The 22,475-nt window shown below is 43.8% G+C and overlaps 1 protein-coding gene across 2 annotated transcripts in view; it reads right to left on the bottom strand.

Annotated features, from left to right (window-relative positions):
* The window catches only part of HDAC8 (histone deacetylase 8), a 214,312-nt gene that overhangs the window by 9,140 nt on the left and 182,697 nt on the right, over nucleotides 1-22,475 (bottom strand). The window contains exons 10-11 of one of the 2 annotated variants that reach the window (XM_081808659.1): nucleotides 18,677-18,782; nucleotides 1,110-3,549 (exon numbers count right to left, since the gene is read on the bottom strand). In XM_081808659.1, the coding sequence (XP_081664785.1) occupies nucleotides 3,488-3,549; nucleotides 18,677-18,782 (168 nt within the window). In that variant the 3' untranslated portion in view covers nucleotides 1,110-3,487. Of the gene's footprint in view, nucleotides 1-1,109; nucleotides 3,550-18,676; nucleotides 18,783-22,475 lie in introns of those variants that run through there. The other variant, XM_081808657.1, reaches the window with a different exon arrangement.

Raw genomic sequence — 22,475 nt, 5'->3', positions numbered from 1 at the left:
CACTTTCCTATTCAGTTCACAGAGGCTTAAAGCTTGGTCATTGCTCTTAAGGCTCTTATACATGTGGTTGAGGTGAGCCAACATAGGCTTACAAAAGGAACGTCCATGCCACCAGGCTAAGTGGCAAACGAGTTCTGAAGACGAGCAGTGTCGTAGCAGTTCGGAGGAATGCTGGGGTGACCCCAGAGCCCTTGGAGGCTGAGTGGCACCATGGAGGAATAGAGAAGTAAATTTAGGACTGTTGAAAAGTGTTTCCAAAACTTCCATTATATGGGCACCCATTTCAGGAATGTTGTCATATCTACTTAACATCTGTATTGATAGTAACAATATTTTTCTTTATATCAACTCACTTTAAAAATTTTAATAACAGGGCACCTGGGTGGCTCAGTTGGTTAAACATCTGCCTTCGGCTCGGGTCATGATCTCGGGGTCCTGGGATGGAGCCCCGGGTTGGGCTCCCTGCTCCGCGGGGAGCCTGTTTCTCCCTCTCAGTCTCCCTCTGCCGCTCCCCCTGCTTGTGCTCTCTCATGCTCGCTCTCTCTCTCTGTGTCAAATAAATAAATAAAATCTTAAAAAATTTTTAATATCTATTTGGGTCTCATCTATCCTAAGTAGTAGTAGGTAATCACCATCATCAACAGACTTGATGTGCTCAGTACATTTTATTTTATTTTATTTTTTAAAAGAGTTTATTTATTTGAGAGAGAGAGAGCATGAGCGGAGGGGAGGGGCAGAGGCAGAGGAAGAAACGGACTCCCCGCTGAGCAGGGAGCCCGACGTGGGGCTCGATCCCAGGACCCTGGGATCACGACCCGAGCCAAAGGCAGATGCTTAACCGACTGAGCCACCCAGGCGCCCCTGCTTGGTATATTTTAAAACATACACTAAAATGAATACAAGTATTAAAATGAAAAATATCCTTGTGTCATCTCAAGTTGTCTCTCACACAGAGGTACATGAGGCACATTTTGAGAAAAAACATTGTAGGAATTGCTCTTGGGCAGCTGGTGCCCAGGCTGCTCTGCTGCTTCTAGTATCTGAGAATCTTGGATGGTCCCCTCCCCCACCCCGACCCCTGCCATCCAGCTCCCTCAACCCAACCTGGTCCCCCATCTCTGTCCATTCATTTCACCAGCCTTCACTGTTGTCTACACTGGGCTAGGCCCTGTGCTGGGTGCTGAGGTCACAGGGGAGAGCAAAGCATAGTTCTTGCCCTCAAGAAGTTCTCAGTCTAGTGGGAAAGGCATATATGGAGACAAACACCTCATAGTCCATAACAAGGTGATAAAATACCAGTGTGTACAGAGTGCCCAGGGCATACAAAGAGGGTGTGGAGGGTTTCACAGAGGAGGCAGCATCCTTAAGGGCAAAGGGGGAGAGAATGTTCTAGGCACAACTGGATATACAAAGGCAACTGCAAAGTTTTTGTGGCCAGAGCACAGGATGATGGTCAGGGAAGGGGGCAATGAGGTTGGAGAGATGGCCAGAGGCCAGATCATCAAGGGCTTAGAAGGTTGTGGCCTTATCCTAGAGGCCATGGGGATTTTAAGATGGGGAGGAGGCCCATCTAGCTTGATCTAGGGCTAGAGGAAGTTTTCCAGCTGCCGCCCCATCACAACCATGTTTGGGGGGGGGGTCTCACTCTCTACCTGGGAACAATGGCAGAACAAAAGATTTCTATGAAGCCTTGAGCATGTGCTGATATGGAAGGCTGATTTAATTTTAGCTCTTAATTGTCAACTGTATTGTTTGCCTTGGAATGTAGATCCCCCTGTCATCAGAAAGCCTTTCAATGACAATTAAGTATAACCACCAATTGCCACTTGTCTGCCTCTGACCTGAATTAGAACCTGAGGCTGTGGATTAATCCCACCAAGCTTCTGGCATTTACAGGATATCAGCACTTAAAGGCTATTGCCCTGATGGCTAGGGTGCTCCGATCTTAGTTTGCAAGGGACTACTGCAGTCTCAAACAGAATTGAAGCAATTTCTAAAATAGCTTATGATTCATTTTTTCTCCCCTCCTGTGCCTAAATCTGCTGGCTCCATGTGGAGGGATAGGCACAAGTAACCGTAGAGGTGACATCACAGGAGTGGGCTGCTTGTCTGCCAGCCAGCCTGTGGAGCTTGGCCTGGAGTGGTTTATCTGCTGGGCTGGGCAATGCCTCCCAGCCGTTTTGAAGTCACAGCCCCGGGTTCCTTGGTCCATGTGCTTTCTCCATATTTTTTTTTCAGACAAAAATTCTGGGCTGGGAAATCCAGGATAATGGGAATAGCAGTGGCAGGAAGAATAATGCAGCCTTACATCTGTATAATGCTTTAGAGTTGTGAAATCCATTTGCTCCATTTTGCTCCACCCAAACACCAGCGGGAAATGGAAGCTGGGATTTTAGGCCCGGACTGGAGATAAACTCTCCTTCTCTTGCACAAAGGAGCTAAATGCTAACATTCCCCGTTCACTTCAAGGCCTATCATGATTAGGCCTTGGATACCACCAGAAGGTCAGAGAGACTCCTTTCAGTATCTAGGTGCTTCCTGGAAGATACATTTTTCAGCACAAATTGCCTGGCGGGCACAATCTATTAACCATGCCGTCCTGATTGAGCCAGCAAGCCGTGCCAGCCTCAGCACTGCCAACTCCTTCTGTACACCCTGCTTTACAGTCCCAATGGTCCCAAAGACCTTTACTGGAGCCAAAGGCATGGCTGCTAGCTGTGGAGCCCTGAAGGTAGGGTGTGCCGTGAACATCTGGAAGTGCCAACAGCTGCCAGAGCAGCTTAAGGGTCTGTGAAAGGAAAAACTGCGATCCGAGTCATATTAGCCACCACTGCGGATCCTGAGGTGAAGGGCCGCCGAGCCCAGTCATGAACAGCTGAGGAGTAGGGTGGACGGATTCTTTCCTTGGAGGAGCCATAAAAATAGTTCTGCATTGATCTCATGTTTGTTGTATGATGTTCCAACACCCGGTCCCAGCATAGCTTGCTGTCCCCGGTGCTCTATTGCTACATTCAGCCTGAGAAGTCTCCCAGCCTAGCTTCCCTCCCCGGATCCTCTGTAGCATCATGGTGGCGAGGCTGGAAACCAAAGGGGTGACATAACTCTTGCTGGGCCTTCTTGGTTTTAAGATTCGAGTTCGGTGTTGTGCGCATGCGCATGTGTGCGTACGAGCATGCGTGCGCGTGTGCGCGCGTGTGTGATGCCTGTGGTAGGAGTGAGCCGCAGACGCTCATCAGTATTATAAGAGTGGTGGGTAATCCTGCTGTTGGGCTGTCGCTGCTGCTGTCGCCGCCACCACCACGCAAGTTCAGAATGACCCCAGTGCAAGACCATAAGCGGTCAGTGCCATGAAAACGTCATCTTTGTAAACCAAGATGCTGTACTCAGGCCATTCTGTCGGAAATCTTGGTGGGGTATAAAAGTGACCCTTTTCAAAGTTGAATCTGTAAACTTGTATGTGGAAAGTGACTGGCAGAATAGAACATCATCACCTCCAAAGCAGAGAGGCCTCCCAGAACTTGTTTTCCAGCTCACGGGGGATATGTGCGCCTATGAAAATAGATTAAGCATCACTGCTTCAGCCTCTTTTAGAGATGTGAATAAAAATCTTGGCTTGGGACTGCCTCCTCTCTGGTTGACTGATTTTTCAATTGATTTGTATTTATTAGCTAATGAAATTAAAGTTGTAAAAATGATAACAGAAACACAATAAATCTCCCCCACAACTGGCTGTTTCTATGTCACTATGGTACATTCCTCACTTTGATTACTTCAAAGTCTATTATTTTGTTCTCAATTATTCTGTTTTTCTGGCACTGGAGAAAATCAATTTGTTTTATTTTCTCTTATTCATGCACTCAATTATGCTCTTCGGGCACATTTAATCACTTTGATGTTTTCATTTTATGGCCCGTCTCTAGGCACTTCAGCTGCATTGCTGCCAACGGGCAAGCAGGGCTAATTTGCATGTCACAATAGACTTGAAATTCTAACTCAATTTCGAAATCTTTATGAAATCTCCCTCCAAAATATGCTTGGAGCTGCAAAGAGGCAGAAGGATGTTGGTAAACCAGAAGCCTATAAAGATGCTTCCCTCTCTCAAAACACTGAGAGCTCTTTGGTGGCCGGACTGTAGCTTGGGGATGCCCCGGTCCAGGTGTAGCAGAGGAGTCCGCAGGATGGGACGTCTGTAGAGCTTCCCCTGGAACTTTGTGGTGAGAATCCTGCAAAGACTGCCCCTCAGCATCAAGGCCCGGGAGGGTGGGCCTGCTTACTCTGGCATAAATTGCCTATCTGCACTGCTGGATTTGGCAGCTATGCTAAAGACAGCACCTGAATCTCAGTTGGTTAAAGGGCCTCAGGGTAGACTGAGGGAATTGCCAACAGTAAGGCATTCCAGAACTCTGAGTGTTTTACCTTATTTTCTCTAATAAGTTCCTTTTTTATTTTTATTTTTTTAAAAAGAAAAATGCAGTTTATTGTATCTTTTTTAACATTTCGGGTTTTTATTTACATTCTGGTTAGTTAACATGTAGTGTAATGTTAGTTTCAGGAGAATTTAGTGGTTCATCTTTAACATATAACAGCCAGTGCTCATCACTACAAGTGCACTCCTTAATCCCCATGACCCATTTAGCCCATCCCCCACCCACCTCCCTCCATCAACCCTCAGTTTGTTCTCTGCAGTTAAGAGTATCTTCTCTAGTAAGTTCTAACCTCCTTTTTGCCCCTTGATTATTTTAGAGCTAAAAGCTGGAGGGGAGTAAGTGATATAATTGCTTTAAGCATGTACTTTGGGCAAACAGAAAAAAAAAGCTCAATTAAACACATTAGAGGCCTCCAAGTATTCTTCAAAATTTCTTGGTTTATTGTATACAACCAGTAACTCCACCAGGAAGAAGAAAAATTCTGTATTTCCTCTTCTAAACTTTGGGCATGACCTTCAGTTTCTCATGTGGAATTCCAGCTCCCTCACTTGCTCTGTGACCTTGTACAACCTAATCAACCTCCCTAAGCCTCAGTTCTCTCATCTGTTGAATGGAGCTAATAACATTATCTACCTCAGAGACAGATTTGCTTCCCAACCTTCAGTACTGCCAAGAAATTTGTCATATTTACATACCACTTATGTGGAAACCTCTCTTACACCAACTGCATTTATTTTTATTTTTTTTTTAAAGATTTTATTTATTTATTTGACAGACAGAGACACAGCGAGAGCAGGAACACAAGCAGGGGGAGTGGGGGAAGGAGAAGCAGGCTTCCCGCGGAGCAGGGAGCCCGATGCGGGGCTCGATCCCAGGACCCTGGGATCATGACCTGAGCCGAAGGCAGATGCTTAACGACTGAGCCACCCAGGCGCCCCCACCAACTGCGTTTAAAAAAACTGTAACCTTACCCTAAGCAATGATATCTTGAAATCATCAGAGTTTGATGTGACAGTTATATTTCTTTCTAATACACACTAAAACATACACAGTTGACCCTTGAACAACATGGTTTGAACAGCGTGGGTCCACTTATACATGGATTTTTTATAACAGTATAGTGCTGTAAATGTATTTCCTCTTTCTTATGATTTTTGTAATATCATTTTCTTTTCTCTACCTTGCTTTATTGTAAGAACACTACCTTACTGTATTGTAAAAACACTAATTCAAAGGGATACATGCACCCCTACGTTTATAGCACCATTATTTACAATATCCAAGATATGGAAGCACCCCAAGTGTCCATCGATTGATGAATGGATAAAGAAGATGTGGTATATATACACAATGGAATATTATTCAGCCATAAAAAAGAATGAAATCTTGCCATTTGCAACAACATGGATAAAGCTAGAGAGTATAATGCTAAGCGAAATAAGTCAGTCAGAGAAAGACAAATACCATATGATTTCACTCATATGTGGAATTTAAGAAAGAAAACAAATAAGCAAAGAAAAAGAGACACACAGAGAGAAATCAAGAAACAGACTCTTAATTATAGAGAACAAACTGATGATTACCAGAGGGGAGGAGGTGGGGGGATAGGTTAAATAAGTGATGGAGATTAAGGGGTGCACTTGCGATGAGCACTGGGTGATGTACAGAATTGTTAAATCAGTATATTGTACACCTGAAACTAATATAACACTGTATGTTAACTAATGGGAATTAAAATAAAAACTTAAAGAAAAAAGAATACAGTACACAATACACATACAAAAATGTGTTAATTGTTTATGTTTCAGTAAGTTTTCTGGTCAACAGTCGGCTATTGGTAGTTAAGTTTTTGGGGATTTAAAAGTTATATGCATTCGTGTCCACCCAGGGACACCAAAAAAACAAACAAAGACAAAAATTAAAAAAAACAAACAAAACCCAAACAAACAAAAGTTATATGTAGATTTTTCAATTGCGCAGGGTGTTGGCGCCCCTAACCGTCACATTGTTCAAGGGTCAACTGTACATTAAACATACCAAATCCATTCCTGCCTAATTCCCGTGTTAATATGTGCCAGGCACTATTCTAGGCACTGGTGATAGAGATGTAATAAATCCATTGATAGAGATCAAATAAATAAATAAATCTTTTTTTTTAAAGATTTTGTTTATTTATTTGACAGAGAGAGAGAGATAACAAGAACAGGAACACAAGCAGGGGGAGTGGGAGAGGGAGAAGCAGGCTTCCTGCTGAGCAGGGAGCCTGATGCGGGGCTCGATCCCAGGACCCTGGGATCATGACCTGAGCAGAAGGCAGATGCTTAACGACTGAGCCACCCAGGCACCCCAATAAATAAATCTTAAAGAAAAAAAACAAACAAACAGGGTCTAACATTCATGTCACCAAAGTCCCAGAGGGCAAGGAGAAAGAGGATGGGACTGAAAAAGAATTTCAAGAAATAATGCTAAAGATTCCCCAAATTTGGCAAAAGATATAAACCTAGATTCAAGAATCTGACTGAACTCCAAACTGGGTAAATCCAAAGAAATCCACACCAAGATGCATCATAATCAAATTCCTGAAAAATAAAAAATAAAAAAAGGGGTAAAAAAACTAAAAAAAAAACCCAACAATTCTGGAAAGCAGCAAAACAGAAACAAAGCCTTACCTATAAGGGAAAGATAATTCAAATGACAGAGGTTTTCTCATCAAAAACCATGGGTGGTAAGATATTTTTCAGGTAGTTCAAGGAAGTAACTGTCAACCCAGAATTCTAGGTCCATGAAAATATTTCTCAGGAATGAAGGGGAAATAAAGATATTCTCAAAGGAAGGAAAACTAAGAGAATTTGTTGCCACCAGACCTACCCTAACAGAACAGCTAAAGGAAGTTTTTGCAATGGAAAAGTAATAATGAAAGAAGGAATCTTGGAACACCAGGAAGGAAGAAAGAACAACGGGAAGAGTAAAAATATGAATAAACATAAACATACTAGGTTTTTTCCCTCCTAAGTTTTCTAAATTATGTTTGATGATTGAAACAAAAATTGTAACACTGATGTAGTTCTAAATGTATGTAGAGGAAATACTTAAGGCAATTATATTATAAATAGGAGGGGGAAAGGACTTAAAGGTGGGTAAGTTTTCTACACTTCATTCAAACCGATAAAATGTTGATACTAGCAGACTGTGGTAAGTTAGGCATATATAATATATACCCAGAGAGACCACTAAAAAGCCTATACAGAGAGATACAATCAAAACCACTAAAGATGAATAAAAATGAAATTTGAACAGAGGTATAAGTCACCAACAGTAAAGGATGAAGAAGAAAACAGAGAAAGAACAGAGGGAATGAAGAGAAAACAAAAAATACAATGGCAGATTTAGACCCTAACATATCAAAATTACAGTGAGTGTAAGTGATCTAAATACATTAGCTAAAAGACAAAGATTGGCAGGGTGGCTAAAAAAGTGATCCAACTATATGATGTCTATAAGGAGCTCATTTCAAATATATTAGTAGGTTGAAAGTAAAAGGATAGAAAACATATGCCATGCAAACATTAATCAAAAGAAAGCAGGAGTGGCTATATTCATATCAGATAAGTAGACTTCAGAGCAAAGAAAATTACCATGGACAGAAAGGGACATTATATAATGGTGAAAGGGTCAGTCTACCAAGAAGATATAGCAATCCAAAATGTATATGCACCAAACAACAGAGCTTCAGAATACACGAAGCAGAAGCTGATAGAGCTATAATGAGAAATAGATTCGCAATTAGAATTGGAGACTTCAACATCCCTCTCTCAGCAATTGATAACAGAACAAGACAGAAAATGACAAAGACTACAGAAGAATTCAACAATGCTATCAGAGAATAGGATCTAACTGACATTGACAGAACATTCCATCAAACAACAACAGAATACATATTCTTTTCTAGCACTCACAGAACATATACCAAAATAGACCATATACTGGGCCATAAAACAAACCCCAACAGTTGAAAAAAATTGAAATTACACAGCACATCTTTTCTGACCACAATGGCATCAAGGTAGAAATGTAAAACTTCCTGAAAAAGAAATCTCCAGGCCCAGATGGTCTCACTGGAGAATTCCACTAAAAAGAATTAACACCAATTCTACCCTATCTCTTGCAGAAAACAGAAAAGAACACTCCCAAACTCACTTTCTAAGGCAGTATTGGCCTGATACTAAAAGCAGATGATGACAGCACAAAAAAGAAAACTACAGGTTAATATCCCTCATGAATATAGATGCAAAATCCTCAAGAAAATATTAGCAAATAGAATTCAGCAATGTAGATAAAAATTGTACACCATGACCAAGTGGGGCTTATTCATACAAAGCTGGTTCAAAATTTGAAGATCAATCAAGGTAAACTACCATATTAAAAGGCTAAAGAAGAAAAATTACATACATATCAGTATTAGTATCAAATGATGCAGAAGCAGCATTTAACAAAATTTAACACCCATTCATAACAAAAACTCTCATAAAACTAGGAATATAAAGGTGTACTGCTTCAACTTGATAAGGAAGATCTACAAAAACCTACAGCTAACATCATTCATAGTGGTGAAAGACTGAGTGTTTTTCCTTTAATTTCTGGAATAAGGCAAGGATGTCTTCTCTCACCATTCTTACTTAACATAATATTGGAAGTCTAAGCCAGTGCAATAAAGTAAGAAAAGGAAACAAAAAGCATAAAGATCAGAAAGGAAGAAATAAAACTGTCTCTATTTGTAGATGAGTGGTGATCTATGTAGAAAATCCTGAGGAATCTATAAGAAAACAGAACTAATACATGAGTTCAGCAGCGTCACAGGATATAAGTGCAACATACAAAAACTGTATTTCTTTTTTTTAAAGATTTATTTATTTGGCAGGGAGAGAGAGAGGGAGAGCAGGAACACAAGCAGGGGGAGCGGGAGAGGGAGAAGCAGGCTTTCCGCGGAGCAGGGAGCCCGATGTGGGACATCATGGGATCATGATCTGAGCTGAAGGCAGCCGCTTAACGACTGAGCCACCCAGGCACTCCCAAAACTGTATTTCTATACAGTAACAATTAACACATGGAAACCAAAATGAAAAATACAATAACTCAAAGAAAAACTTGTGTACAAAACCTGTTTAGTATCTGTATGCTGAAAATTACAAATGCTGAAGAAGGAAATAAAAAAAGTTCTAAATAATTGGAGAAACAAACTGTGTTCATGGATTGGAAGATTCGATGCAATAAAGATGTCAATTCTTCCCAAACTGATATTCAGGTTTAACACGATTCCTAACAAAATCACAGTAAGGTATTTTGTAGATATAGACAAGATTATTCTAAAGCTTATATGGAAAGCAAAGGAATTAGTATAAGCTAAAGCAATTTTGAAAAAGAAGAAAGAGGAATCACTCTACCTGATTTAAGGTTTATTATATAGCTAGAGTAATCAAGACTGTAGAGGAGGAATAAACACATAGCTCAATGGAGCAGAAGAGAAAACTCAGAAAGACCGTTGCCTTGGAGTGAATGAGAATTTTGGAAAGGAATGTGGTCCTAGGGAGCTATCTGGACTTTATACCCTTCTACTAGACAAAAGAGGCTTTACATCATGAGTCAAGGGAAAATCTGCTCCCTTGAGCAGACAGATGGAAGCACCTTAGAATTACTAGAGGTCCCTAAGAAAGGAAACAGCACCTGAGACATGTAAAATGCTCACTCTCCAGTCCCTATCTTTCCAGCTGTGTGCAGGGCAGTGGCCAGGTTTTGTAAACCAAAAATTGGGACATTAGGTCTGATAAAGTAATAACAATAACAACAACAACAACAATAATTAAGAACTCAAACATGTAGGGGTGCCTGGGTGGCACAGTCGGTTGAGTGTCTGACTCGGTTTCAGCTCAGGTCACGATCTCGGGGTTGTGGGATTGAGCCCCCCATCAGGCTCCATGCTCAGTGTGTCTGCTTGAGATTCTTTCTCCCTCTCCCTGCCCCTCCCACTTGTGCTTTCTCTCTCTCAAATAAATATATAAATATTAAAAAAATAAAACCCCAAACATGTATTACTTTTTTCTGAATAAAAAAGCAACACATATTCATGGTAGAAATTTTGAAAAATACAAAAAAAAGAATAAAGAACAAGTAAAAAAAATACCTATAATTCCAGTCCTACCACCAAAGTAACTACTGTTAGCATTTTTGTTATATTTCCTTCTGGTGTTTCTCTGTGCATATTCACATACTCACACACCCATTATATCTACAAAATTGAGACTATATGGTATTAAATAACTTTGTATCCTTTTTTTTTACTTAATATTATTATCATGACAATAATTTTGTGCCATCAAATTGTCTTTAAAAATTTCTTTTTAATTGGCTGCAACAAATCTTCCATGTAGATGTATTTGAGACCATGTATCATACCTCAAATTCAACATATCAAAATAGAACACATCAAGTGTATGTTTCTGTAAAACTATCCGTCCTCCTCCAATGGCTCCCTATCCCAGTTGGTATCCAGGCTGGAAAGCTCAGAATCATCTTTACTTCTTCCTTTCTTTTTGATCCCCTATACATGACCTACTTTCAAGTGTTGTTGATACTGTCTTCCAAACAACTCTCAGCCATTTGGGAGGAATAGGATAGGAAATATCCTAATACCACTGTTCTGGTCCAGGCCCTTGCAGGCTCACTCTTGGAATACCACCATGATTCATCCAAATATCACTGCATCATGTTATGTCCTAATTCCAGAACCTAGAATGGCTGTCAGTTTATTGTATCCAATATGGGCTACTCAGCCTGAAATTCAAGGGAACTTGCAACCTGCCCCTGGCACTCACCTATTTGAGTTTCCCTCACTTACGAGCACTTCCCCATTCTTATCAATTTAAATCCTCCAAGACCTTTGAAAGCAGTCTCCCTAAAATCTTGCTCCCCTGCTTCTACATAGTATCAGCCTTATTATATCCTGATCTGTATAAGGGAGTTAATTTTGTCTCCTTCCCTAAACTTCTCAGCTGTTTATTAGAGGCAGAGACCATGTTTTATACTTCTCATACCTCTCATGGCACTAAGAACATGGGAGGTTCCAAAAGATATTCATTGATTGATTTAGTTGGGCTCTGAAGCAGAGACATAATCATACTTCTTAAAATTAACCTGGTTTGGGGCGCCTGGGTGGCTCAGTTGTTAAGCGTCTGCCTTCAGCTCACATCATGATCCCAGGGTCCTGGGATCGAGCCCCGCATCGGGCTCCTTGCTCGGCGGGAAGCCTGCTTCTCCCTCTTCCACTCCCCCTGCTTGTGTTCCTGCTCTCCCTATCTCTCTGTCAAATAAATAAATAAATAAATAAATAAATAAATAAATAAATAAATAAAATAAAATAAAATCTTAAAAAAAATTAAGCTGGTTCACAGCCTTACTTTGGGAGACATTGCAGGGTGGAAAGAGTTTACTAGGGGCAGTTGAAAAAAGCAGACAGGGGATGATGAGGAGACTTGACTGAGCAATACTGTTATGAAGCAGACGGCACTGGGTCTGGATTCAAATCCTGAGGGCACCACTTACTTGTTACATAACTATGGGCATGTTACACCATGTCTTTGGACACCAGTTTCTTACCTTATGAGGTAATTGTGAAGATTAAATGAGATCATATATGTAAAGAATCCAGCATATGGTATAGCACAGTTGGCTTTCAATAATGGTAGCTCCTACCTCCTGGATTTATGTCGGTATTTGGTGTCTTCATAAGTAATCCACCAAGGGTTTTCATGGTTTGTTAAAAGCTGTTGTCTAGGGGCGCCTGGGTGGCTCAGTTGGTTGGGTGTCTGCCTTTGGCTCAGGTCATGATCAGGGGACTCCTGGGATCGAGCCCCACATTGAGCCCCGCATCGGGCTCCCTGCTTGGTGGGGAGTCTTCTTCTCCCTCTGCCTCTCACCCTGCTCATGCTCTCTCTGTTTCTCAAAGAAATAAATAAAATCTTTAAAAAAAAAATAAAAGCTGTTGTCTAAGTTACTGTGACTTTGGGGAGCAGTATCCATATTTATTTCAGAATTTATAAGATTTTCAGCATGACATTTTTTAAAAGATTTTATTTATTTATTTGATACAGAGAGAGAGAGATGGAGAGAGCAAGCACAAGCAGGGGGAGCAGCAGAGGGAGAGGGAGAAGGCTCCCCGTTGAGCAGGGAGCCCAATGTGGGGCTCGATTCCAAGACCCTGGGATCATGACCTGAGCCAAAGGCAGACGCTTAACCGACTGAGCCACCCAGGTGCCCTTCAGCATGACATTTTTATAACTTCTCTTTCTGTTGAACAACAGCAACAACAAACCTTTCCAATTCTTTTACTCTTTAGTGAAACAAGACAGGAACCTGGTCAATGGGGAAGCCAGGCTGGTGGTAGGCTCTTGGAAAGAACCACAGTGGGCTGGAGAAGAATAAAGGGACAGGGGATGGCAAGGGAAGATAAGGAGTGGACATCACAGAGATCTTCCCCTGAAGTAATGCACATTGGATGTCCTCCACAACCCTGCTCCAAATCCTAAGAAGCCCTAAAGCAGATGGTCAGTCTGTCTTGGGACCAACCCTGCCTTTCAACTTATCCTCATGGCTTCTCGGGAAACAAGAGAAGGTGTAGAAGTAAGCTGAGTTTCTATGGTGTAGAGACCCACCAGGCAGGAGCCCTGCTTCAAGCTTGGAGCTTCAGCAGGCCTTGGACATGTCCAGACCTGATGTTCTAATTCCTAGTCCTTAGAAGAATGTCAATCCCAGACTTCAAATTGCCTGAGGAGGTGCAGCTTACACTCAGCACAATGGTGTTCCTGAGAATATTACCAACAGATGTGCAGAGGGCCGCATCTTGGGGCCATGGAACTGTAAATAGCAGAGTGGGGCTGGTGAACACAGCACACTTCAGGTAGCAGGAGCTGGATGGGTTGGCTCCTTCCACCTTTTGTCCTCTTTTACTTCTCTACTCAGCTCAAAATGGAGTAGAAAGGTTCAATGATAGTATGGTAGGGTGATGGGAGCATGGCAGACGTAGGGGGCTAGAGAACATTAAAAGTCAGAGGCCAGAATTTCAAGTGCTGCTCATGGCTGTCTTCCTCCCATTTCCAAGGAGACATCCGATTTTAGGTGCTTTGGATCAGCTACATGGAAGGAGCTGGGTATGCAGTGAAGGGTGGGAAGAGGTTACCAGGGGCAACTGGAAAAAGCAGGGGGGTTTAAAAAAAATGAGATTGGAAAAATGAGGTACGACGAATAGACCTGGCAGGGAAACACTGCAAAGAGAAGAGGGGCACTAGAAAGGACAAACAGCCTGACTCCAAAGCCCCATTCCAAAAGACCAGGGTTCAAGTGTGTGCTCTACCACCTATTAGCACAGTGTGCGGCACATAGTAGGTGCTTAGTAATTGCTTGCTGAATGAATGAACAAATGTGACCTTGGCCAAGTCACTTATCCTCTCTGAGCCTCAGTTTCCTCATCTGTAATAGATGCAATAGAGCAATAGTAGCTATTGCTCTTATTATTTCACCTGTGTTTTCTCTCCCTTATACCCACATCAGTTGGCTGGTCCATCTCCCCAACCCTGCACTGTATGAGATGCCAACTCAGCCTCCTTCATTAAGGGTCAGAAAAGGCAGATGTGCACAAGGCCTTCCCTTCCCTCTTGTGTCTTCCCCCTCCACCTCCTTCTTACCTCCTGGCCATATTTGTCTCCTTTTCTATTCCAGGCAAACTTGGGGTACAGTCTGGGAACGCACAGCAAGTGAGTTGTAACCTCCAATTACAATGTCAACACGTACTCGTGCATGCACAACTCACCCTCCCTCTGCACTCAGCCACAGAAGGTTGGGTCTGGGTTGCAACGAGAAGCTTTTGGCCCCCTAGGGACCTTTACTCCATTCAAATGTCATCAGTACTAGGGACTAGAAAAACTCTACCCCTGTTTCCTCACACAGAGCCAGGCAGGCTTGGGGAGCTAGCCACCCCTGGGGATTGATCACATCAGCACCATTCCAACTCTGGAAGGCTCGGTGTGAGCCAACTCTTCTGGAGTACGTCAACCAGAGGAAAGGCAAACAAGTCTGAGCACATGAGGATGGTGTGAGGATGATTTTTCAGTAGTGAGCATGGGCATGAGCTAGGCTGAGCGATCCACACTTCCTTGTGAACACTGACACATATCTTTGAGATTCACTGGCATGAGAAGAGCAATTTGTTAGAGCAAAACATAGCTTTTCCCTGTATAAAGCTAACAGCTTGAATCGACTCTCCAAGGTTTTATTTTTGTCTTTTTTTTTTCCTCTTGGAAAGACTAATGGACAATAAAGATGGGATAAGGTGAGGTCTAAATTTGCCTTTCCCTCCAGTCAACCTGTGGCACATGGAATGTATCTCTATAAGATGAACCTCCCCAGGTTTGAGCTTCAGTAGGTTAAAAATCCCATCTTTTGTGCTTCTAAGGGATGTGGTGAGAAAGAGAAAAAAACACAAGCTCAAAGGCTGAACAAATTCAACTGATACATGCTGGCTAAGCTCCCTCCCATAGAGTGGAGCTTAATCCATCCACTCCATCGTTGCCATTCCATCTTCCCAAATCAATCCATGCCTCCCCTCTCCCTTGTTTTTAATATGGGGGAAGGAGGGCAGCAAGAAATGGCCAGCCTCGCTGAGGTTTTTATATGCAAGAACAAATGACAAGTCATGTAGGCAGGTTCAGGGAAATCTTTCAGAATGTAGAAAATTCAGCAGCTTTTCCACACTGACCATTGTCATGGCAACGCACTATCTGATGGCAGTATGCGTCACCAGGCTGGAGGGGCACGGTCTCAGTATAGCAGGTTAGCCTGGCCATTTTTAGCAACATTTGGACTTCTTTCTAGCCTCATTTCTTCTTGGTTTAGCTGAGTTTCTTTTTGGTTCTGGACTTGTGTGCTCTGCTCATTTGCATGGCTAGAACACAAGACTTTGTCAATATGAAAGAGATGGCTAAATGGAAAATCTGAACACTCCTAGTATTCTATAGCCAGTCTACTTGCTGTCTGCCCTCCCTGGCTCCTCCCCACCCACTCTCAGCCATTTAATTTCTTTTCTTCTCATCAATTCTTTCCTCTACACAGTATTAACTCCCCCCACCCCTGCCCCAACAACTGTGACTCATCTACCAACCCCTGCACTCTCATCTTATTCTTTTTATTGTTTTTCTATTTTCTCATTTTTAACATACAGCATCCTAGGATCTTAGGATTAGAAGGAACCTTAACAATAATTTAGTACAATTGCCCTCCCCCAATGCAGGAGCCCTTCCATGATACGACAGTCAAGTGACTATCTAGCCTCTACTTGCATATCTCTAGCAACAGAGACCTCATTCCTTTTTGGGCAGCCTGCTCGTTTGGATAGCTCAAAATGTTAGAAAATTCCTCCTTCTACTGAATACAAATTTGCCTTTTTTATAATATTTACCCATGGGTCCTAGCTCTGTGCCCTGTGACCACATAGACTCTGTCTACACCCTCTGCTCTGTGACAGCCTCTTGGAGATATGAAGTAAAGACCACGTCCCCCTGGGTCTTCTTTTCTCCAAAAGCCCCAGCTCCTCCAACCAGACCTCTTGGAGCCTGGTCTATAGTCCTTTCCCCATCCTGACTGACCAGTAACGTGCTCTTATTTGCCTAGAACCCTTTTAAAGTGAGGTTGATACTGCATCAGCATCTTTTGGAGGCCAACTTGTCCTGGAGACTCACAATGAGGTCCACACTGACTAAAATTCCTAGCTCTTTCAGACAAAATGCTGCTGAGCCACATCTTCCCATCTTGTGTGTGGTCCAATTGCTTCTGAGGACCCAATTCCTGGTCCATACATTTTCTCTCAGTTTAATGTCATTGTGCTACAATCAGAAAATTGCTTTAACCTGTTAGGATCTTTCAAAAATCTTGACTTACATGTAACTTACATGTCCGCTAAGATTTTCTATTATTTTTTCCCCAACCCTCAAACTAATCTTTTATCTCAGGTCTTTTTTTTTTTTTTAAAGATTTTATTTATTTATTTGAGAGAGAGAGTGACAGAGAGCATGAGCAGGGTGGAGGGGCAGAGGGAGAGGGAGAAGCGGGCTCCCTGCTCAGCAGGGAGCCCGATGTGGGGCTCGATCCCAGCACCCTGGGATCATGACCTGAGCCGAAGGCAGATGCTTAACGACTGAGCCACCCAGGTGCCCCTTATCTCAGGTCTTTTAAAAATTTATTCCTCTTTTGGGTTTCTTACCTTTCCTAGTTCTCTCTCCTTTGAATTACCTCCCTTATGTCTTCTCTCGCTTGTCATTTCCATTTCCTCAATAGCAAGATGTCACCAGTCTGGAGATATGTGTCTGGGTACGTGTGCAGGAAAGCATGAGGGCATACAGATATCTGCACACACGTAGGTGTGAGCAAGAAGCTGCAGAGGCTTGTTTAGTTTCTCTGTTTCTATTTGTTTGTGCTCTACCAGGATTTAGAGCCTGGATGGGGGAAAATGGCAAGGTTGAAGGAGGATGGGTAAGAGAGGTTGGTCCAGGATCAGTCCCAAAGGAAACAGGAAAGGTGTCTGGGGCTGTGAGGGGCAGGAGGAAATTAGGGTGGGAGCATCAGTGTTAATCAGGGCTGCAGCATGGTGAGAAGGACTGGCAAAGGGCCAGGAACAGAAGGAGTTTAGAGGCCTTAAAGACTGTACAAGGGAGGGGGCGCCTGGGTGGCTCAGTCGTTGAGCGTCTGCCTTCTGCTTGGGTCATGATCCCGGAGTCCTGGGATCAAGCCCCGTGTGGGGCTCCCTGCTCAGCGGGAAGCCTGCTTCTCCCTCTCCCACTCCCCCTGCTTATGTTCTCTCTTTCGCTGTGTCTCTCTCTGTCAAATAAATAAATAAAATCTTAAAACAAAACAAAAAAAAGACTGTACAAGGGAGGAGGACTTGGTTAGGAAGTGAGGATTTGTGGGGTTGGTATCTACCCTGAAGCCAGAGGGAGGTGGCTTGAAACTACAGGGCCAGGAGAAGGCTGAGGGCTACGGGACACCTCAGAGAGGCAATAAGCATTGCTGTGAGCATAACCTTACAAGTCTGTGACTTGTGAGCTTAGAAAATTTTCTCTGGCCAAAGGAGCCTGGGACGTGGAGTCCCTGCCTAAGGACTTGGCTGTTGTCACACACCGGGCTCTACTAGAGTTTCGGGCCTTAACATAACCCTTAGCAAAGACCCCCCTAGGACACAACTCGTTTCCTCAGACTAACTCTGGTACAGAACAGGCCTCCCTTTCATGCCGGATTCTATTCCAATGAGGGAGTCAAAGGTAGAAGAATTGCTGCTATCTTGGTCGTTATATGAATAAACATGGGAATTTCACGCTCCAAGATGGGCAATATGATACCCTTAGCCTCTTGACTCTACCAATAATTAGGATCCAAAAAATATGCACACACACATGCAAATTCAAGTAAACAGGAAAACGGGTGCCAAAACGATTTTACAATACTGTAGAGAAAGGGAACTGAGTTGTGGAGTGGCAGCTGGGGTTTGCAGAGGGGCTACTGGAAAGCTAAGGGCAGCATCCCCAAACAGCTAGTGGAAGTGTGATCAAGATATTCTAGAATAACCTGATGACTGCCATTTTCCTTCTGGCCAGAAGCCAGAATAGTTGCAGGCCAGCCGGAGGGAAGGGCAGGATAGGGCAGCAGGTCCGTCTCCAGTGCTCTGGGTAAGACTGGGGAGTCCACTCTCAGGGCACCAGAATCCTGACTATCCATTGTAGGCCCGCAGTCTCTCAAGGCCATATTGGACCAAGGAACTACACTGGAACACAACGTCTGTGAGCCCCTCCTCCCCGCTACCCTAAGTCTGAAGCGGCTTGAACTTCCCTCATCTTAAAGACCGTTTTACTTTTGCTTTTTTAAAAGAAAAAGGGTTCCAGGGCACACTTCAGAACTGGTTTTTCACTGGAGGTGCCTAAAGATAAACCTTTTGTCCCCCTGAAGGTGACATTAGCTGGCCAAATGACAATTCCAGGGAGAGTGACCAGTGTGGAATTCCAACTACAAGCTATCAGGCCAAGAAGATGTTTCCCTTCTAAGTCAGTGAAATGCTTAGCCACCAAAAGACAAATGGTATTTGGGGAAGCCCCCACTGATGGGCCACCGCAAGCTGGGTGGAATGAGGAGGGCGGGGCTTGAGGGGTGGTGCTCACCTTTGATGTAGTTGAGGATTTGCTGGACTCGGTGGGGCTCATTGCGGTCTGGCCGGCAGCTTGGCGTGATTTCCAACACATAATCAGGACCATATGCTGTGAAAAACTGTAAGGAAAAGGGAAAGGCCAAAAAACAAACTAAACCACAGAAAACCTCCAAACCAAACCACATACACACAGAACAATCAAAAGAAAACCACCACTATTGACAAGGCAAGGGAGGCCTAGGTGGGCCGGGCAGGATGATGCAGCGGGCAGCCCTGTCCTGGTGGTACCATTCCTCTTGTTCAAAACCTCCAGCCTTAGTTCTTACTGACCCCTCTTGTCTAGCCACATTGGCTTGCTCTGGGCTCTCCTAAATCACACCATGCTTTGTCCCCCCCTTAGGATCTTGGCCACTGCTCTTTGTTCAGGCTGCAAAGGCCCTCCCCTCAATTCCTGCTGCCTGCGAAAAACCTCCCCATCCTTCCAGGCACAGCTCAAATGTCACCTCCTTCACAAAGCTGTCCCTTATTTTCCACCAACCCCCAGAGTGTTCTGTTGGTACCTCTTTTTTTTTTTTTTTTTGGCCTTTGTTCAACAAATAGTGCTTGCTGCTGGGGGGACTATGAAGATGGGCAAGACCTCCTCTGGGATCCACTAGGTCTTCATAAGCACATGCTGCACCGGATAGAGATTTTTCAACAGTGACCTGATCTCCCTGCACTGGGTTGTCAGCAACTTGAGGGCAGGCAGCACCTAGGTCTTACTCACCTCCTTGAGCCTCATAGACTATGGCAGTTGCCTGTTAGTTTTGGTTGCCCTGAATTCCCTGACCCAGGAATGTCAAGCAAGCCTAGTTCCTCCAGTTTTTCTTTCTCTGTAGTAGAGTTTATTTGTTTTTTAAATTCAGGGAATCAAAATAAAGGTTTCTGGATTCTATTTCTAGCTCACTAGATGATTCCTTGTGACCCACTGGTAAGTCACAATATCTGATTCAGCTTCTCTATTAGGGCCCGCTTGGGGAAAAACAGTCCACGACAAAGGGAATCATTCAATTGGGATAAGTCCTTGAATGGGAAGTATGCAAAACTACTATTTCTGTTTAGTTTTTAACAGAAATAGTATTTGTGCATACTCTCTGGAGAGAGAGCATATGGTCCTTAACATTATGTGCTTTCAATAGTGATATTGTTAGGCAGTAAGTAAAACAGGGGGATTCAAATTCCATGGGAAAAATGGTAGAGAGCACATGAAAAAAGGGATCTGGATGTGTCCTGAATTTGATGTCATTCAGAGAAGCCCAGGGTTATTGCCACTGCCACCGAATTATCCTTGTGAAGAGTCTGGATGTTTATCTGGCACTATGGGAGAGGTTGTGGAATGATCTCTAAGGATTCTAACAGCACCTTTGTGGAGTCCATGGGAGTAATTTAATGGGTAAATGGCTTTTGCACATCCATGATTGAAAACTCTGCACATTTAGTTAAAAGGAAAATGCCCAAGACTGTCCCAATGCTTATTATAATGCCTTTTTTTTTATGGACTAACATTGAAAGGAAAGAGGGGCCTTGTTCCTTCCTGCTGGAATCATTACTCTCTGATGCCTGAAGCCCCGAGTTCTGGAGATAGAAGAAGCCTTGAGTGGAAATCGTCTTCACCAAACCCATATATGGAAGAGACAAGAGGGGTTACCTGGGGGAAACATCCAGAAACTAACCCCCCAATATGATCAAAGAAACCTGAAGGGTTTGTATTTTTAGTTAAGGAGGGCCCTTCAGTCCAAGTTCAAGGATCTCGTGGGCTTGGCTCTGGAAGAGAAGGCTTCAAACAGGTGTTGCCCTCTCTCCTTAGGCGACCTCTTTTCCTCCAGAGGGTGGACCTCAAGTAGTACACTCATTTCACAGGTATGAAAAGATGGATTTAGAGAGAGCAGCAGAAGAAAGGCAGCTGCAATGAAGTAGCCACTCTGGGAGAGGACCCAAACCCCTAGCATCGAGGTGCTATAAAAATCAGAGGCAGGGTGCCTCACTGAGATACAGGAGGAGGGAATGTTCTGCCTCCATCTATGAAGGCAGAGGATCACTGCTGATCCTCTGTCAGCAAGACATGCTGTGAGCTGTCTGTTTAGGGCCGAGTGTTTGAAACAATATGTCTGCATTGTGAATGCCCACAATGTGGTGACCCATACTTTCCTGCTTTAGTTCCTTTGACAAAGAGCACGGCGGTTGCAAGATGGTCAACTGCGGCCAGAACTGACTCTTATATAACAGAACTCAGTTTCACTGGGATTGAGCCTCTTGATCTGGCTGCATTAGCACCTGGCTTTGACTAACCCATGAATAACCCATTCTTTGCTGAGGCAGGCTGGCTGCAGGTAATAACCAAGACTGGGTTCCTAAACATCTCTCCACCTTTGCCAATGAAAGAGTATTCCCAGGTCCTGCTTATTTGCACTATTCTTAGGCGAGGGGACACAGATGATTTAAGAAATTCCCTGTTCTGTGATCCAGGTCGACATGGCAGCTGCCTGGTCCCAGCCTTAGGAGGCTCTGTTTGGGGCTGAGGGAAGTGACAGGCACCCAGAAGGTGGAGGCTGACATCGAAGGCAAAGAGGTGTTGCCCTCTTCCCTGCTCTGTCTCTCTCATGGCGTTTCTCTGTTTCTGTGTTATATTATGCTTTTATTCTGGCAGTTGTTAACTCTTTTCTACTAGACTATGAACTCTGCAGAGGCAGAAACTTCTGTCACATTCTTTGTAGAATTGAACTCAAGTCATCAAAGGGTCTCCTTAAACCTTCATTTTAAAGTTATGTTGAATGAAATTCATTCACGAAAGATTTAGCTGGCTGGCCAGTGAATTCTGGGGAATAATGCAAAGAGCCAACTCAGAGCATTAACAGCTTTTCGGGCCTCTTGAGGCAGCATGATGAGGCGGAAAGAGCACTGTCTTTAGAGTCAGACAGAGCTGGATGTTCTATCGGGATTTCGTCATGTGCCTCAGGCGAGCTGCTCGATCTCTCTTTTGTCATTGCTACCAGAGGGGTGATAATAAATGCTGACCTGGCAGGATTGCTAGAAACCACTGAGATCGTACAAACAAAAGGGCCTAGCAAGGGCCCAGAACATAGTAGGACTTCGGCAAATGTGAATTCCCTTCTCCTGAGGCAAGAGGCCCTTGCCTAACTGTTGCCGCACCCATACCCCGGGGGATGTTGGGTCAAGTACTTGGGGTAGCTATGCAGAAAGAAGAACCTGTTCCTCCTGCTAGACAAAGCCCAGCAGCCCCAGTGTCCTCTCTACTTGCCCAAACCGTTAGCTCCGCCTAGGGCCTGTGGAGAAACTGAACTTCTCTCACAGTTTCCTGCCCTATGCTCCTAACACTTGTTAACTGGAGAGGTGGAAAGGAAATCTGATCACATAAGGCAAAGGAGATATTGGGGTGGAGGGATTTGGCCAGCACTAGAAATAGCTTGAGGCCCCACCCTGAAACTGCCCTGCAGCCCTGAAGAGGAAAGGAAATGGGCAAGCAGCAATCCCATTCCCAGACAGGTGGAGCGGGGATGAAAGAGGCCAGCTGGCCTTCCAGTCAAAACGCTGGCTTTGATCTCAGCAAAGGAAGGAGGGAGGTGCTAACCCTTCTCCACCCCTTCCCCTTTTCCCTCAGCACTCCTTTTGCTTTCTGAGTTTCAGTTTATACATTTTTGAGGGGAACATAGTAGTGGGAAGGAAGCAAATGGAAAGTATGAAGTGGGGGCTGAGGCATGGGAACTGAAGGTAATGGCGACTTTAGGGTAGTTGGTCCTTTCTCGACCCAAGAG

The sequence above is a fragment of the Leptonychotes weddellii genome, chromosome X (assembly GCF_054177405.1).
Source record: "Leptonychotes weddellii isolate Sample4059 chromosome X, ASM5417740v2, whole genome shotgun sequence".
Classification (NCBI taxonomy): domain Eukaryota; kingdom Metazoa; phylum Chordata; class Mammalia; order Carnivora; family Phocidae; genus Leptonychotes; species Leptonychotes weddellii.
The sequence above is the reverse complement of the archived record's forward strand: the minus strand, read 5'-3'. Positions and strand labels throughout refer to the sequence as shown.